At 37.0% G+C, this 20,154-nt stretch overlaps 1 protein-coding gene across 1 annotated transcript; it reads right to left on the bottom strand.

Annotated features, from left to right (window-relative positions):
* Positions 1–590: 590 nt before the first annotated feature.
* Positions 591–2,541, bottom strand: LOC139874539 (uncharacterized). The gene is made up of 2 exons (XM_071861960.1): positions 1,633–2,541; positions 591–815 (listed from the first exon to the last, which is right to left on the bottom strand). Exons 1-2 carry the CDS (start codon positions 2,539–2,541, stop codon positions 591–593), a joined length of 1,134 nt encoding a protein of 377 aa, XP_071718061.1.
* Between the last annotated feature and the right edge of the window lie 17,613 nt (positions 2,542–20,154).

Consider the following 20,154-nt stretch of genomic DNA (forward strand, 5'->3'; position numbering starts at 1 on the left):
TCTAAAAAAATATAATATTATATGTATTTCGTAACCTTCCTATAACCCTAAAATCCCACGTCGACACTACAAACCATATATAAAAAAGTAAAGAGCAACGTTCATTTAGCTTCTTTTTTTTTTTTTTTTTTTAAGGTAAAGTTTCGCTTATTTTTGATATACGAGTATATGATTATTGTAAACTTCTTATTTCAACAATAAATTTTTAATAAAAATCTATATCCTATAATAAGGGATTAGGCGAGGAGGGCTAACAATTACATTGACTTTACAAGTCAAATAGCTTCTTGTAATCGAGCTCCGTATGGTAGAGCTCAATCCGAACTTGAACAGCTTCGATCAGTTCTGAACTCTATATATGGTTTTCGAGTCTAAAACAAGTGACGGCTGGAAATGGAAAAGGATACCAGCGGGATTTTCAGAAGTGATGTGATGTCGCACTACATCAATGAAAAGGTACCTCACAACTCATTTCGGGTTCAAGAAACAATTCGTGATAATCTAATCCCAAAAAAATCGAGATCTTTGCTTCAAGACATTACGCAAAAGGATCCCAACCCGGGTTGAGCTTGACAAAACATATATCGATCTCAATTCGGTGAAGTGTCTGATGTGTAATGATGACCTAGAACGGTAGAACACGCAATCGTCTTCTGTAAACATGCCATTGAAGTATGGTCAAGAGTATTTCGTTGGTAGCGGTTGGGTGATGTTTCTACATTATCGATTGGTGAAGTCTTCGGGGACGGCATCCTTTGGCACAATTGGGGGGCAATACCATGATTTGGCAAGCGGTCAAGTGGTTTAGTGGATGCCTGATATAGAAAAATCGAAACAACAAAGTTTTCGGCAACATTCTTCTTCTAGTTCAACGATTCTAAATGACATTCAAAGTAAAAGCTTTGAATGGATTACTAAGAGGTCGAAGAAATGTAGGTTCGATTGACATATTTGACTCACTGATCCTGCCTCATGCTTTCCCAACCGTACGGGGGTGGGCTAATGGAGGATTTCTCTTGTTTCAACCTTTAAACAAAAGTGTATGGTCCTTTGTATATATGTTACATTGTCGCTCTATGCCTACTGTAGAAAGGCTATTGTACAGGACTTGCTTGTTGTAAATCTATAAGTAATAAAATTATCTTGTTTACTTTAAAAAAAAAAAAAAAAAAAGCTTCTTATAAACTTATTATATTGAATAATGTTTGAGACTATTAATTTCTACTGTTTTATATGATGATTTGATGGTTCATGCTGGATGCTTTGGATGATGGATGCAACTATGCAAGTTACTCAGAGTTAAATGTGCCTGAGTCAAGATGTCAAATATATATGAGGGCTTGCAGATCTTTTTTCGTCAATTATTAAAAATTCAAATCGGTATGATCACTTATGAATAGTTGTTTCCTCTTGCCGTTGAACTATTTTAATACGAATCTTAATCAAATGTTATTTACTCAAAATACACGTGTCATGTTAGACGTCGCCAAAAAATCGTGCAATGCAAATTTCATTACAAAATTTTTACAGTAATTAATTAACGGAGTACTAATATTATAGCTCTGCATCAAAATCAAAAGTTTTTTTCTTACGTAATTCAAAAAATACTTTTATTTATCTTGTACGTGCTACCGCGGGAAGTAACGGAACGTTACTACAACTAACGGCGTTAAATCCCACCGAACGACATATAACGGGACTAGACGTCTGTTTCATTTGTACGCCAGAAACCGACGATACATTCATCGGAGTATAATTAACCGTCCGACGGTACGGACCAAACCACTTATTCTGCATGAACCGATTTTTCCTCCACGGCGGAAGTAATAATCCTTTACTTTTCAGTGACCGCCGTGCTGCATCGCTGATCAATTTAACGATCTGTTTCAAATCATCGCTTTTTCCGACGAACACCACCGGTAAATGCTCACAAATCCGTCGGAAATGTTTCGTTTCTCTCGCGATCTCGAACTGAGCGGCGAAGTTAACGTCTACGAAGTAACGATCGCCGGAATCTGTACGGACGACGTCAATGAACTCGTAGCTGCCGCCAGTAAGTCCGCCGCATGTATTCCACTTCGTTTTACAAATCGCTGCATTGTAACCGTTTTTTTGTAAATATAACATCACGTTTCTGTTGAGAATCTGATTATTAGGATTTTGTGAGTTAAAAACCCTAATTCCTTTTACAACATTATGAACTAACAAATTCCTGAATCTATCAACGTATTGATTTCTCAAAATCGAAATCACGTTTTCAACAACCGCATCCGTACGTTCAGAATCGGAATCGGAATCGGAATCACATTCCACTTCACAATCGTCGGCGGTAACATTACAATCTCCGGCGGCATTTTCTTCTTCTTCGCAGTCGTTGTGGAGGAAGCAATGAAGGAGATCGGAATCGTAACCACTTCCGGCACTGTGTTCGCTGCCACTGCTAACGTACGCCGGTTCATGCATTCCACGACCGACGATCCGATCCCTGACCCGGTCATCCAACGGGTCGGTAACTCGTTTAGCTCTAGCAAAAACAGGCATTTTTTTATTTATTTGGTATGAGAAATGTGTTTTGTACTATGCTAAAATTATAGATCGATTTACTTTATATTTATAGCTGAAAAATATAAGGAATTTTACGTGAGAATATTCGATTTTTAAAATCTGAATAAAATAATAAAAAAAGAAATCAATTAGATTAGTCATTAATTTATTTACATTATCTTAGACAGTTACTTTAATAAAGGGTCCTAAACAAGACTTTGATAAACTCAAAAGATGCAGTGCAGTAGGTTGTTGTACGGTACAACTATATATGAAATGATTAAGGTTTCCATGCATAGGGCATATCCAAAGATGAAAAGAGTTTATTCTAGTGGCAACGAATATTTGTTTGTTATGCTAATTCGATAAATAGTGTGCAGGTTTTTTATTTGATACGGATTAGTTGATAATGTTATACTTCGTTTGATATATAGTACTTATATTAATGTTGATTATTCTAACCATCGATAACTTTTCAGTTAAAGGCATATTTTTTTTTTTTAAATTTCTAATTACAACCCTAAGGGTTGTCTTTAAGAATTAAAAATATGCTTAAGTTGTTTGTACACTAGCATTAGTCAACTTTTTTATGAAAATAACCTCTCTTAACTACCTTAATTTACAATCAGTTTGTGCATAAATTTATTCTTAATGACAACCTTAAGGGTTGTCATTAGAAAAGTTCTTTTTTTTTTCCTTCAAAAAATATGAATTTAAGCGAAAGAAATTTGAATATTAGAATATGATACAAGTGATTAGACTATCTTCTAAATGAAAAATCAACGACATTTTGAAACAACATTTGATATAGACCCTATTGTATAATCAACAATAACAACAATAAAACTCAATTTCGTACATGCAAAGTGTAGGGAGGTAAGATGTAGACAATCGTTCATCTACCCTAAAATAAAAGAAATGTCGTTTTGCTAACCACGAGTCATGAAAAAATTCTCTATCCACAGGAAGAGAAAGTCATCTTCTTCTCTACTACAGGGTAGAGGGATTGCTTCCGTGAGAACCTCCGGTAAAAAAAAAAAAATTAAAAACACATACTGTATAAACATTACAACCATCCTATTGAACGAAACCATTTAAGGAACGAACCAACACTTAAAACACCGGATTGAGATCTTAATATCCTAACACACCAAGGCTGTCTTCAGAACAATATGAAGATCCAACAAATGACAACAACCCACAGTGAACTAACATTAGTTGTATTTGACACAAAAGCTTTTAGAGAAGTTAAGAGTGTTGATAACTATTTCATTCTATAAACTTTAGCTTTAACCATTGTGGAGAAGGGTAAGAGTTTGGGTCGACGTTGATGGTTTGATCGATTTCAATTCATGGTTGGGGTGGATCGAATGACTAGATTTATGGCATGCAGGCATCCAAAGACATTTTGTATAGTACCTTTGCATCTTTAGTATGACACGTATGGAGATTCGAGAACGACAAGTTGTTTGGGTCACGGTCTATGAAAAAAGAATATTGATTTGATTCCATTCACAATTTTTCTTTTAATTGGCTATGTAATAGAGGATATTGCTTTATTCACTGGGACAATTGGCTATTGAAGCCATTGTAAGTTGTATTTGTTTTCCCTCTCTAACGCTTTGCTAGTGCAGGGTTTTTCAATAAAAATATATTGTTGCCGGTAAAAAAGAAAGAAAAAAAACTTCAGCTTTAACATTATTTGGTAAATGAAATTTCCTAAACTTTTTTATAAAAAACATATCCTGGAACTATTAGCTACTTAAGATTTTTAAAAATAAATCACGAGCTTAATAAAGGTGAAATTACGAAATTATCTTTTATATTTTATAAATCATTTACTTTTTTTCATTAAGTGCATAATTTTAGGATTCGACTATTGTATTAAACGCTTATTAAACATATTCTTCAACTTCTAATTTTAAATGTAAACTCTAGCTATCATCTACATCTATCAACTTTAACTATCTACCGGTTAATTTTGCCAACACATACATATTAGGTCCAATATCTATTATTATAACAAGCAAATGTTCGATATCTTTCATCCCAACAAAGTTATGAATTAAAAACCGCGATTTATATAGTACCAATGTTTTAATTTTTCTAAAGATAAGACTTCAAAGTTGTAAATTATGAATATCTGAAATTTTATTTTCACTGAAAATTCTCAAATGTTTAACATCACCAGACTGTCATTTAAGACGTGTTACCATTCTTTATGGTCCTTAAAATATCGATCCGTGAATAGCTCCATGATCCAACATTTTCAGCGTCTATATGTGTAAGTTTATGACATTGTTTATTTATCACGTATATTAAATTGATTATACCAATAGATTTTTCGATTTCGTTTTTATTTTTAATTTTTATCAATCTTTTTGAGAGTTTGTGTTTCCTTGTCATTGTTGTTATAAAATTGTTTCCATGTGTTCCATTGTCATTGTTCCGACACACTTAAGAAACGTAATTTTTGTTTAACGAAAAACTATAACTTCATATAAAGAGGAAGATACTTCATAAAAAAATGAAGACTCAAATCATGATACAAACAAAGCTGAAAACAAAGCCCGAAATAAAGAGAACAAAGAAAAACAACAACCAAACCAACCGAACTACATAACTAAGACCTACCATAAATAGGAACTAAGACTCCGAACACCAAAATCAAACACAAGAATAACAAACTAAAACAAGGCACCACTAGGCGAACAACCTACAAACACCTAATAAACCAAAAGAAAATAAAAGAAATCGAGAGTAACGCATCAAATACCATCAACATCAAAAGTTCTCAACTTCAGCCATAGATGTTCGCTGACTTAGTTTTTTTTAGGTTTAGGAACCGTCTCCTTGTTAATAATTTAGTGTCTAAAAAAAAAAAAAAAAAATTTACTTCTATCATGACAAATTTATGGTTCATATTTTCACTTTTAGATGTAATAATTTAATTTAATTTAATTGTTATGAATAACAATTAAAAGTTCCTTTATTGTTTTTTAGGTATTCAATTTAATACGGAGTAGTTATTTTATAGAAAGTAAAGTGCAATCATTATACTTTACTAACTTTGAATTTCTTTTATTAGGACAATCAAATTTATCCGAATATTATAAAAAATTATACTCCGTACGATGACAATCAACAAATTATTTACTGATACGTGTTCTAGTTCTAGAAGCAGTAGACAAGGTATAAAAGTATAAACCCCTTTGTAAACTTTGTTGGATAGACCCATTAAATTAGTTTTCAATAAAATATATAATACTTATATGTTAATTATCTTTGTGTTGATAAGATGCAACTTAAGTCGTGTATATAATATTTTTTACTTTTATATAGGTGTGGAAGCGGATGAAAAACGTTTTACTCGATCAATAGAAAATGTGACGTGGAGAATAGATAGAGAAGCACGTGACGTTGATACGAGGAAGGTGTGGGGACCATCAGATGAGCACGTGTTGGATAAATAAGAAGTGAGACGCGGCTCTTCGGCTCACCAAAGGTGGTGAATTGGTAATATTCCATTTGTGCGAGGCGAGGATTGGGTGGGGTCGCCTTCATGCCCCTTTAGTCATCTACTTTTAATGGACTCCTTTTTCTGCCCCATAGACCCAAGTTGATCTAAATATTAAGTATACAAGGGTTAACCCAATATTTTTAATAGTACACCAAACTAGATGATTAGATTTATACGAAAACTCAAATGTGTCTGATGCCACTTCGTAATGATAAAGGCGTGTCTTCACATTTGAATTTGGTGCATTTTATGTAAATTCCTAGTTTCTATCATTGGTTATCGAACTTTATTATAATAGTATTTTACTTTAATATTTGGATAGTGAATAGTGATTATAAATAGTTAATGTTTTATCAATTGTTATCACGACCGTAAGATGATTGTCTAGATTGTAGGTTGGCTGTCCAGACCATCACCCGATGAAAGTAGACCATCGGCGTGAGACCAAGACTATCACTCGATAGTCACTGTAGATTACTATATATATGGGTTACAGGTTTCTTTGTCATGTTACACACTCTAGTCATACTCTAGCCGTATTTTCACGTCTAATCTCTTTTAAGTTTGATTCATCGATCCTGAAAGTCTAAGTTTATTCGATTAAGCTTGTTCTAGTGTTTTCCACCTCTAGAGCAAGTATGACGTTTGATCTAAGATCCGTTTTTACGTCTACAAAATCCGGATTGTTATATTTCTTAACTCGACAATAGACACTCAAACTTTGCATTTTTTTAAAAAGAAAATCATACTTTTATTAAAGAAAACACGAAACAGTGTTACAATTACAAATGAACTGTAACGACCCAACACGTTAACCAACCAAAACTGCAAAATAAAAAAATTTCGAAGCAGGCCTGCCCAGGCTGGGTGCGCGGCGCGCACCCCTAACTGTGCGCGGCGCGCACAGGGCCTAGCAGCCCGCTGTTCAAAATGTTCCGTTTTCGTAAAAAGATCTAACACTTCCCATCATTTTTAGACGAAATGCTTTTCACATCATATTAGTATAAGTAAAACTAACACGAATCAATGATAAGACGAGTTTTACATTGCGGGGCCCACATATAACCAAAATACCATTAAGTACGAAATACGAGTTTCGACCACAAAAAGTTTAATTGTCAAACGTCACTAGAGCATGGTGTTTGGGGTTAAACTATCCAAATCTTGGTCGAACTTCCAAAAAGCTAAAACCCCCGAGAGCCACTAATCCAAGCGAATAACTTTGCCCTTTTCCAAGCCGGATCCTAAAAAGGTAAACAACGAGAGGGTAAGCTAACGCTTAGTGAATGCAATAATTATACACATACATATATAACCTACTTACTTGCAATCACATACACAATTACCTCATACACGCTTGCAATTTAAATGACATACCAACGCAAGGTATAACGCTAAATCTCCAAGACCACAAGCTAGCACAAACGATAGCATATATAACTCGAATAATATAAAGTGCCACACTACAAAACACATAACCATGGTTAACCAATAGTACAAAGGAATGGTACTTCGAATTTTCCATCGGTGTTCCCAACAACCGTTAGCGCACAACGAATTATAACACTAACCCCGGAGTGGTATCGATCGCCCGAACTTTAAACCCACCCGTCACGTGTAATGTGGTATCGAACGCCCGAACTTTAAACCCACGCTACATGCCCACACACATACATGACATGGCATCGAACGCCCGAACTTAAACCCATATCATATATTGACCCGATGTGGTATCGACCGCCCGAACTTAAACCCACATCGAATCTCGTACAAGTAAATACATTATATACACACATGTATAATCATTCCACTCACCTTGTCGACTTGGCGAGATTTCCAACAATAACTTGTAACCTTCAAAGCGAGTCACCTAACATAATTAATTCTCAATTAATTCACATAATAAGTTGGACTTTCCACCCACTAGCCTCACTAGTGCATTTATGACCCATTTGCACTAGATTCACACATTAAAGGTCGAGACCCACAACTAATCACTAAAAGCTAGTGACTAAGGTTCTAAGACTTCCATCAACACATAACTAGGGTGTTTTCATACTCAATTTAACCCGCTAGGTCAAACCCACCCATTTGACCCATTTCAAGTCAACCATAAACCCTAGAACCAATTTTACTAGCAACACAAGTGAGCTAGTGAATAACTAACTATTTTAGACTCAATAACACCGATTATTACTTTGAAACCCTAGGTTAGTCATTCTTGAGTCCTCTTGACTCAATCTTACCCAAAACCCCCAAAATCACCAACAATAGGTTTTATGTTCATCACTAACCCAAGTTCTAACCCTTACACAAATTAAATTAAGGAAATCAAAATTAGAACTTACCACCACAACCAAAACGTAGCTAGAGAGAAGATGAACAACTTTATAACTCGAGCTAAGACCCGAAACTAGCTCCTTCTTCCTTTACTTGAGCTTTCTCTTCACTCAAATTTGGGTTTCTCTCACTAGAATTAAAGTAGAAAGAAAATGGTAGTTGAAAGTGGAGTTATGACTCCCAACCCACTGATCTGGTGGCCTTAACTCGTCCCCTAAGTGAAATTACCACAATGCCCTTCCAAAATATCTAATTAAAAAGGCAGAACCCGGATACAGTAGGAGTGCGCCGCGCGCACCCCTAAGTGTGCGCTGAGCGCACTTAGGCCTGATCAGAAATCCGACTTCCGTTTAAATCCAGAATTATTCCCACGCTTTATGTACTATATTTACACTAATGTACAATAGATATTAGGGTGTTACAACTCTCCCCCACTTGAATCGGAGCGCGTCCTCGCGATCCAAGCCGCATGACAAGCAGGAAGATACACCAACAAAATTCTTCGGGTTCCCATGTAAACTCGGAACCTTTGCTACGACGCCATTGGACCTTAAAGGTCCTCACCTTTTTATTATGCAACATTTTCACCTTTTCATCAAGTATAGCAATCGGCTCTTCAACATACTCTAGCTTGTTGTTTAACTCAATCTCATCTAATGGCATCCATGACGAATCATCCGCAAGACACTTACGGAGATGGGAAACATGAAATGTATTATGGATCCCCGCAAGCTCTTCGGGCAATTCCAAACGATACGCAACTTCGCCAACACGAGCTAAAATCTTAAATGGTCCAATAAACTGAGGAGCTAACTTTCACCGTTTTCGAAATCGAATAATACCCTTCCACGGCGAAACCTTGAGCATCACCATGTCACCCTCTTGAAACTCGATGTCGCCTACGTTTATCGACATAAGACTTTTGTCTATCTTGCGCCGCTTTTAAACGAGCCCGAATCATATCAATTTTACTATTCGTCTCCAATACCAAGTCGGTGCTCCCGACTTCCCTTTGACCCACTTCGCCCCAACAAATCGGGGTTCGACACCTTCTACCGTATAACATCTCATACGGTGGCATTCCAATACTAGAGTGAAAACTATTATTGTATGAGAATTCCACCAAAGGCAAATGTTCATCCCAACTACCACTGAAATCAATAATACACGCTCGTAACATATCCTCCAATGTTTGATTCGTACGTTCGGTTTGACCGTCCGTTTGAGGATGGTACGCCGTACTCATATTCACCCTCGTACCCATATCTTCATGAAACTTCTTCCAAAATCAAGAAGTAAAACGCGTGTCCGATCCGAAACGATAGACGTGGGAACGCCGTGTCTCGATATCACCTCCTTAATGAACATTTTCGCAAGTGCCTCTGACGTAATTGCTTTTTTAGTAGGAAGAAACAATGCACTTTTCGTCAATCTATCAACAATCACCCAAATAGTATCAAATTGGGTTCTTGCCATTTTTGGCAACTTGGTAATAAAATCCATGGTAATATGCTCCCACTTCCACATCGGAATTTCTAGCGGTTGCAACTTACCATACGGCTTTTGGTGTTCAGCTTTAACTTGCAAACACGTGACGCATTGCTCAACATATTTAACAACGTCGCGTTTCATGCCCGGTAACCAATAATCTTTCCTCAAATCAAGATACATTTTCGTCGCGCCCAGATGAATGGAATACTTTGACTTATGTGCTTCATCAAGTAGCACCCGCCGGTAATCACCCATCTTAGGCACCCACACTCTTCCTTGAAAAGACAACAAACCGCGCGAACCCATAGTAATTAATTCCAATTGCCCCACAATTCGTTCCGCATGCTTGTTGTGAACGTAAGCCTCTATTTGAATCACACCAAGCTTTTCAAGAAAATCGTTAGTAATAATCATACGTAACAATCCCAATCGTAACGCCGGGTGGTGACTCTTTCGGCTTAACGCATCCGCGACCACATTCGCCTTGCCCGGATGATAAAGTATCTCACAATCATAATCCTTCACCACATCCATCCATCCATCTACGTTGACGATAATTCAAATTCCGTTGATCAAAAAGATGTTTCAAACTCTTGTGATCCAAATATATCGTACACTTGACACCATACAAGTAATGGCGCCAAATTTTCAAAGCATGGACCACCGCCGCTAATTCGAGATCATGAATCGGGTATCTCTTTTCATGTTCCTTTATTTGGCGAGAGGCGTAAGCGATGACTTTACCTCGTTGCATTAGAACACACCCGAGCCCATTCAAAGAAGCATCACAATAAACCGTCATATCATCTACACCTTCCGGCAACACTAAGACCGGAGCTTGACACAATTTCTCTTTCAACAATTGAAAAGCGATTTCTTGCTCGTTCTCCCAATTGAATCTCGTATTCTTCCTTGTCAACTTAGTTAATGGAGAAGAAATCTTTGAAAAGTCTTGGATAAACCGACGATAATAACCGGCCAATCCGAGAAAACTTCGGATTTTCGTCGGCGTAGTCGGTTGTCCCCAACTCTTCACCGTCTCTATCTTCCCCGGATCTACTTGAATACCATTCTCGTTCACGATATGGCCAAGGAATTGAACCTCCCTTAGCCAAAATTCACATTTTGAGAACTTAGCATACAACTTCTCCTTCCGCAACGTCTTCAACACACTACGCAAATGATGTTCATGTTCCTTCATACTCATCGAATAGACAAGTATGTCGTCGATGAACACAATTACTGAATTGTCCAACATAGGTTGGCACACTCGGTTCATAAGATCCATGAATGACGCCGGCGCATTCGTAAGACCAAAAGGCATCACCACAAACTCAAAATGCCCGTAACGCGTTCAAAAAGCCGTTTTCTAAATATCTTCCTCACGGACCCGCATTTGGTGATAGCCGGACCGTAGGTCAATTTTAGAGAAATACGTCGCACCTTAGAGTTGGTCAAACAAATCGTCAATCCTAGGCAATGGATAACGATTCTTGATCGTCACTTTATTCAACTCCCGATAGTCAATACACATACGCATACTACCATCTTTCTTCTTTACGAACAAGACCGGAGCACCCCATGGCGAAACACTCGGTCGAATAAAACCCTTCTCAAGTAACTCTTGGGTTTGATTTAACAATTCTTGCATTTCCGTCGGCGCTAAACGATAAGGAGTTTTAGCAATGGGAGTAGCTCCCGGAACCAACTCAATGCGAAATTCAACTTGTCTTTCCGCCGGAACACCCGGTAACTCATCCGAAAAAACGTCTTCGAATTCATTAACCACCGGAATCTCGCGAATGGGTGGTGGCTCATCTCGAATATCAACAACATGGGCAAGAAAAGCTATGCCACCACTAACAAGGAAACGACGTGCCCGTGCAAAAGTGCATATCGGCACAAGTCTTCTACGCTTATCGCCATGAATAATTAACTCTCCCCCACTTGGGGTCTTCACACGAATAGACTTTTCATGGCATGCAATATCGGCTCTATTACAATCGAGCCAATCCATACCAACAACAATATCGAAATCACCCAGAGTCATCGGGATGAGGTCAATTTTAAAGTTTTCGGCACCAAACACAACATTACAATTTTTACACACATCAACCACTAGCACCGTCTTGCCATCCGCTATTTATACTTCTACCGGACGACTTAACTTAGCTAACGGCTTATTAAGTTTGGGCACAAATTTTGGAGACACAAACGATAAATTTGCACCGCTATCAAATAGAATCCTTGCCGGATTAGAGTTGACCATGAAAGTACCTGAGACAACTTCATTAGTTTGTTTGGCTTCATCATTGGTCATCAAATAATTACGCCCCCTTGCCGACCCCGCCGCCTTCTCTATTCTCTTAACTTGATCATTTCGAAGATCGGGGCACTCTGACTTCCGGTGCCCTTCTTTTTGACAATTAAAACACGTGATTGTATTAGTAGACGGTTTTGGACAATCACGAGAGTAGTGACCCTTTTGCCCACAATTGAAACATGTGACCATGTGACCACTAGAAGCACCCCTCTTCACGCTACCGACACTTTCGGTTGCTCCCTTACTCTTCTTGTTCGAAAAACTACAAGCTTCAAACTTTCTTTTACTTGGCGCATAACTAACCGGACTCGGAGCTTGCGCTTCAAACCCCTTCGCCACCGCCAAAAGCTTAGCAAAAGTCTCAACATGACCAATACTAATTTTACCCTTCAAATCGTCTCTAAGGGTCGCATGAAAGTCTTCCATTAACAATTGATCATTCCCCACATACTCGGGGCAAAAACGCGCTTTGGCGAGAAAATTGGTTTTGAGAGTGTTTAGGTCCAAAGACCCTTGACGCATGTTCCTTAACTCGTTGTGTAATTTGGAAAGATCCGCTTGCGTACGATATTCGAGGAAAAACTCCTTCTTGAACTCCGCCCAAGACAACCCCACAAAAGTCGCATCACCTACCATATCAATTTTACCATCGAGCCGATCTTTAGCATGACCCCTCAACAAACTAGTAGCAAGTCTCGTCTTTTTCTCGAGTGGACACTCGGTCGTGTGAAAACAACCTTCAACATCGGAGATCCAAGGCGCACTTTTCATGGGGTCGGGATCCCTGTGAAAGTGAGGAGGCTTAGTCGCCAAGAAGTTCTTATAGCTAAACTCCAACTCGCCCCCATTTTGAGGTCTAGGAAACCTCCTTTCAACTTCTTCTTTGACGGAATTGATCATTCGTTCTTGAATCATATCGACAATTTGTTCCGAAACCGATCTTCGAATATTTGTTTAACCCTTCGTGAGAAAACTGAAACATAGTTTTCTAAAGTGGTCTCAATCTTGGTAGTCATCTCATCTTCCTCCACATGAGAAGGACCACCATTGCCATTCGTTCCGTTTCTCGTCTTCATTCTAAAGATTAAAAATGGATTAGACATCACCAACAATTTAATACACATATATACCTATGCATATGACCGCACACACACACCACATCTAGCTCGATACTTGTCGCACATCCTTGCTTGACTTGACTCGCAACCGTAATAGTGATCGCGACTCACTATTACGCTCACATGCTGTGCCATGCTCAAACGTATCACAACCATCTTGCTCGATGTTCAAAACAATAACGCATGATTAGTATGTCATAACATAAGCATAGTTAGTCCACCTATGCACCAAAGAACTAATCAAAACCCGCACCGACCCGTAGTCCTACAAGTCCCGCATATAATTCAACAACACAAAATTCTAAGTCTAGGCGACTATCTCAAGTCACCTAAATCCCTTAGACCGTGCTCTGATACCACTTGTAACGACCCAACCCATTAACCAACCAAAACTGCAAAAATAAAAAAATTTCGAAGCAGGCCTGCCCAGGCTGGGTGCGCGGCGTGCACCCCTACCTGTGCGCGGCGTGCACCCCTACCTGTGCGCGGCGCGCACAGGGCCTGGCAGCCCGCTGTCCAAAATGTTCCGTTTTCGTAAAAAGATCTAACACTTCCCATCATTTTTAGTCGAAATGCTTTTCACATCATATTAGTATAAGTAAAACTAACATGAATCAATGATAAGAGGAGTTTTACATTGCGGGGCCCACATATGCCCAAAATACCATTAAGTACGAAATACGAGTTTCGATCACAAAAATTTTAATTGCCAAACGTCACTAGAGCATGGTGTTTAGGGTTAAACTACTCAAATCTTGGTCGAACTTTCAAAAGGCTAAAACCACCGAGAGCCACTAATCCAAGCGAATACCTTTGCCCATATTCAAGCCGGATCCTAAAGAGGTAAACAACGAGAGGGTAAGCTAACGCTTAGTGAATGCAATAATTATACACATACATATATAACCTACTTACTTGCAATCACATACACAATTACCTCATACACGCTAGCAATTTAAATGACATACCAACGCAAGGTATAACGCTAAATCTCCAAGACCACAAGCTAGCACAAACGATATCATATATAACTCGAATAATATAAAGTGCCACACTACAAAACACATAACCATGGTTAACCAATGGTACAAAGGAATGGTACTTCGAATTTTCCATCGGTGTTCCCAACAACCGTTAGCGCACAACGAATTATAACACTAACCCCGGAGTGGTATCGATCACCTGAACTTTAAACCCACCCGTCACGTGTAATGTGGTATCGAACGCCCGAACTTTAAACCCACGCTACACGCCCACACACATACATGACATGGCATCGAACGCCCGAACTTAAACCCATATCATATATTAACCCGATGTGGTATCGACCGCCCGAACTTAAACCCACATCGAATCTCGTACAAGTAAATACATTATATACACACATGTATAATCATTCCACTCACCTTGTCGACTTGGCGAGATTTCCAACAATAACTTGTAACCTTCAAAGCGAGTCACCTAACATAATTAATTCTCAATTAATTCACATAATAAGTTGGACTTTCCACCAACTAGCCTCACTAGTGCATTTATGACCCATTTGCACTAGATTCACACATTAAAGGTCGAGACCCACAACTAATCACTAAAAACTAGTGATCAAGGTTCTAAGACTTCCATCAACACATAACTAGGGTGTTTTCATACTCAATTTAACCCGCTAGGTCAAACCCACCCATTTGACCCATTTCAAGTCAACCATAAACCCTAGAACCAATTTTACTAGCAACACAAGTGAGCTAGTGAATAACTAACCATTTTAGACTCAATAACACCGATTATTACTTTGAAACCCTAGGTTAGTCATTCTTGAGTCCTCTTGACTCAATCTTACCCAAAACCCCCAAAATCACCAACAATAGGTTTTATGTTCATCACTAACCCAAGTTCTAACCCTTACACATATTAAATTAAGGAAATCAAAATTAGAACTTACCACCACAACCAAAATGTAGCTAGAGAGGAGATGAACAACTTTATAACTCGAGCTAAGACCCGAAACTAGCTCCTTCTTCCTTTACTTGAGCTTTCTCTTCACTCAAATTTGGGTTTCTCTCACTAGAATTAAAGTAGAAAGAAAATGGTGGTTGAAAGTGAAGTTATGACTCCCAACCCACTGATCTGGTGGCCTTAACTCGTCCCCTAAGTGAAATTACCACAATGCCCTTCCAAAATATCTAATTAAAAAGGCAGAACCCGGCTACAGTAGGAGTGCGCCGCGCGCACCCCTAAGTGTGCACTGAGCGCACTTAGGCCTGATCAGAAATCCGACTTCTGTTTAAATCCAGAATTATTCCCACACTTTATGTACTATATTTACACTAATGTACAATAGATATTAGGGTGTTACATGAACAGCCTTTGAAGAGAAGGCTATCAAAATCTATCGACCGAGAGAGTTTAGAAAATACAAAAAATCTTAAACCCTCTAACAGATTCTTAGCTTGGCTCAGCGATAGAATTCGGGTTTGAAATCCATTGAAGCCATTCCATGTTTTTCCTATTTGAACGATTTTGAATCCACTCGAAGCTTCGCGCTTGAATGTCTTGAAAGGAGATTGTCACCATCCATCTATCCTTACGAAAGAGTATCCTATTTCTGTTTTGCTAAATATAATAAGCACACACCCAAACACAGGCCTGCCATAACTTTAAATTCAAGCCAAACTAGTGACTACCTGAGGCCGTGTCCAGGATATTAGATATCGAAAGTTGAGGCTGAGCATGAATCTCCCACCAACTATAAACCCGTACCCAAATCTCTTTAGCGAATGAACAGTGCAAGAGGACATATAGGGTCTAAGGTTTTAACGTCTTTTTCGCACACCAGACACCTTGTTGAGTCGAGATCATTACCCCTTTTGTCGTGTTTATTTCTGATCGGAAGCCTATTTTTTCGAGCCAGCCACACAAACACTTCATTTTTTGCGGTAGTAGCTTGTTTCTTTGAGTTGTGGCAGCAACCACCAAATTAGAGGAAGTCTTTTCGTTGATTAGGTCAGTGATGTGGAGAAGTTCCCATTTCCCAGAACACTCCATTCCTGATTACCGAAAGCAAAACCCGAAAACTCATCATCAATATGAGCCACATCAGATGATAATCTACCCAAAATAGCCCGAGACCAGTTCCAAGTCAATTCAATATTTGCACCCTCCCTCTTTATTCGATCAATTATCCGTGCATCATTTTTAGCCTGTAACCTGAATAATCTTGCAAAAGGAACACATAGAGGTAGATTACTAAGCCGCACATCACTCCAAAAGAGAGTGTCTTCATCATTATTCACAATTTTGACAAATGAGTGAGCAAAAGAAATATCCAAATTTTCAAGTTCCGTTTTAATGGATTTGATGCCCTTCCAAATGGACTTGGGGCTATTATTAAGAGGTACCCAATAATCTACCACCCCCGTCCCGTCCGTATATGCTTTTAATGAATTTGACCCAAAAAGACTCTTTTCAATTCGGAAATGCAACCACCATTTCCTAAGTAATGCAACGTTTTTAAATTATAAAGTCCCAATATTTAACCCACCCAGCCCATAAAAGGACGTAACTGATTTTTCTTGTGGAAGCGCGACGCAGCCCCTCCTGGGCACGCTGCGGCCTTGGTTTGACGGGAATGAAACTTTCAGATTCGATTTTTCTTGCTCCTTAAGTTGTTGTATGCCTATAAATACATCTTATTGTAACCCTAAACCCTATGTACAAAAATATCAATAAAAATCACTCTAGTTGGCCGTGGACTAAAGCAATCTAACCGATTGCATATAACCACGTAATTCTTGTGTCGTTTTCTTTACTTTTATTTATTATCGTTCGTTTGTTGTTTGTGGGATCACCAAATCTGAATTGGTGATTGTTGTTTGGGTCCATAAATTCCCAACAACTGGTATCTAGAGCACAAGTTTTGATTAAAGGGCATGATGGCGGATGAAGAAAAGTATAGAATTGATCGGTTCGATGGGAAGGATTTCGGGTTTTGGAAGATGCAAATAGAGGATTATTTGTATCAGAAAAAACTGCACTTACCTTTAAAGGAGAAAAAACCTGATGATGTTAAACAAGAAGATTGGGATCTACTAGATCGCCAAGCCTTGGGGGTGGTTATGATGTCTCTTGCCAAAAACGTTGCTTACAACGTTATAAACGAGAAGACTACGTTTGGGTGCATTATGAGACGACCCGTCCTAATCCATAAGGACAAATACAATAATATATGATTACATCGTGAGGTACTTGACCTCTATATGATACATTTTACAAATATTGCATTCGTTTTTGAAAAGACAACCTTTCATTACATCAAAAGTTGACGACATGCATACCATTTCATAATATATCCAACTATAATTGATTTAATAATAATCTTAATGAACTCAACGACTCGAATGCAGCGTCTTTTGAAATATGTCATGAATGACTCCAAGTAATATCTCCAATATGAGCAAATGCACAGCGGAAGATTTCTTTCATACCTGAGAATAAACATGCTTTCAAGTGTCAACTAAAAGGTTGGTGAGTTCATTAGTTTAACATAAATAATCATTTCCATCATTTTAATAGACTACAAGATTTCCATTTTCATTTCTCATAAATATACGTCCCATGCATAGAGACAAAAATCATTCATATGGATTAAACACCTGGTAACCGACATTAATAAGATGCATATAAGAATATCCCCTATCATTCCGGGACATCTATCGGACATGATAAAATAACATCGAAGTACTAAAGCATCCGCAACCATGGATGGGGTTTGTTAGACCCAATAGATCTATCTTTAGGATTCGCGTCAATTAGTAGATCGGTTTACTAATTCTTAGGCTACCAAAAAAAGGGGCATATTCGGCTTCGATCATTCAACCATATAATGTAGTTTCGATTACTTGTGTCTATTTCGTAAAACATTTATAAAAGCGCATGTATTCTCAGTCCCAAAAATATATATTGCAAAAGCATTTAAAAAAGGAGTAATGAAACTCACAATACGATATTTTGTAGTAAAAATATGCATACGACTGAACTGAACAATGCAGGGTTGGCATCGGATTCACGAACCTATATCATTTGTATATATATTAACACATATAATTGTAATCGAACAAATTTATATATATATTTATTAGTGATATTATTTTTTTATTAATAACTTATATGTTTCATAGATATATTCATTTTATGTATTATATAGTTATGTTATATGTATTAAGTATAGTTTTATATAACTAGTAGTTATTTGATAAAATAATAATAAATAAGAAGTTGTATCTTTTTATGATAATAATAATAATAATAATAATAATAATAATAATAATAATAATAATAATAATAATAATAATAACAATAATAATAATAATGTTAAAATAATAATAATAATGATAATAATATTAAAAATGATATTTTTAATAATAATGATAATACTTATAATGATAATGAAAATCATAATAATACTACTAATACATATTGTAACTGATGTCAAAGCTAAGGGGTATAAAATACTATTAAATTTTAGCAGGAAATACTATTAAATACGATACAATTTTACACAAGATATTTATTTATTTATAGAATGGATATACTTAAACCTTGCTACAACACTTATAGGCAGTGTACCTAATCGTACAGTAGTGTAGTTTTTAGTAAGTCCGGTTCGTTCCACAGGGAAATCTTTAAACAAAGCTCAACGCTATATTAGTTTACTTTTATAAAAATACAAATATATATATAAGTAATATTATTATTATAAAGGGAGGTTTTTACCATTTAATGACCGGTTTGTCGATTTTAAGATTTTAGTCGCAGTTAAAACCTAATGTAAAATATAAAATAAATACAAGACTTAAATTAAAGCGTAAAGTAAATAGCGATAATGAAATTGCGAATAAAAATGCGATAAAATAAAATTGCGATAATTAAAAAGTACGATAATTAAAAGTGCGATAAAATAAAATAAATAAAAGTGCGATAATTAGAAATGCAATTAAATATAAAATAAAGGAAATTAAATATGAAATAAAAGAATTATGCTTATTTAAACTTCCGTAATCATGATGTTTGACGTGTTGATTTTAGTTTTATTCCCATGGGTTAATTGTCCTTTGTCCTGGATTATTTAATATGTCCATCTGGTTTTTGTCCATAACAGTCCATCAGTCATAAATATAAAGTGCGAGTGTCCTCATCAAATTATTATTATACCCGAAGTTAAATATTCCAACTAATTGGGGATTCGAATTGTAACAAGGTTTTAATACTTTGTTTAATGAATACACCAGGTTATCGACTGCGTGTAAACCAAGGTTTTACTACTTTGTTAACAATTACACCAATTACCCTTGAATGTAATTTCACCCCTGTTTTAATTATTCTAGTGGCTATTAATCCATTCCCGTGTCCGGTTAAATGAACGATTATTCGTACATATAAATACCCCGCCCATCGTGTCCGATCGAGTGTATATGGTAATTTATAGGGACGCCCAATTGTAAATCTTTATATTAACATTAACAAACTTTCATTTCGTTAAACAAATATAAAGCCCATTAATAGCCCATAGTCTAATTTCCACAAGTGTCGTTCTTTTGTCCAAACCCCAATTATGGTACAAAGCCCAATTACCCAATTTTAGTAATTAGCCCAACATCATGATTACTTCGTTTTAAATAAGCATAATAATAACTTAGCTACGAGACATTAATATAAAAAGGTTGAACATAACTTACAATGATTAAAAATAGCGTAGCGTTACACGGACAGAATTTCGACTTACACCCTTACAACATTCGCTAACATACCCTTATTATTAGAAT

This window comes from Rutidosis leptorrhynchoides, chromosome 11 (assembly GCF_046630445.1).
Source record: "Rutidosis leptorrhynchoides isolate AG116_Rl617_1_P2 chromosome 11, CSIRO_AGI_Rlap_v1, whole genome shotgun sequence".
Lineage (NCBI taxonomy): Eukaryota > Viridiplantae > Streptophyta > Magnoliopsida > Asterales > Asteraceae > Rutidosis > Rutidosis leptorrhynchoides.

What these genes read in the sequence shown, in the direction of transcription:
- LOC139874539 (XM_071861960.1), bottom strand. Translation starts at nt 2,541, where the DNA reads ATGCCTGTTTTTGCTAGAGCTAAACGAGTTACCGACCCGTTGGATGAC. An exon ending in ACGTTCCGTTACTTCCCGCG is followed by an intron (nt 816 to 1,632) that starts GTAGCACGTACA and finishes TTTCTATATCAG; the next exon opens with GCATCCACTAAACCACTTGA.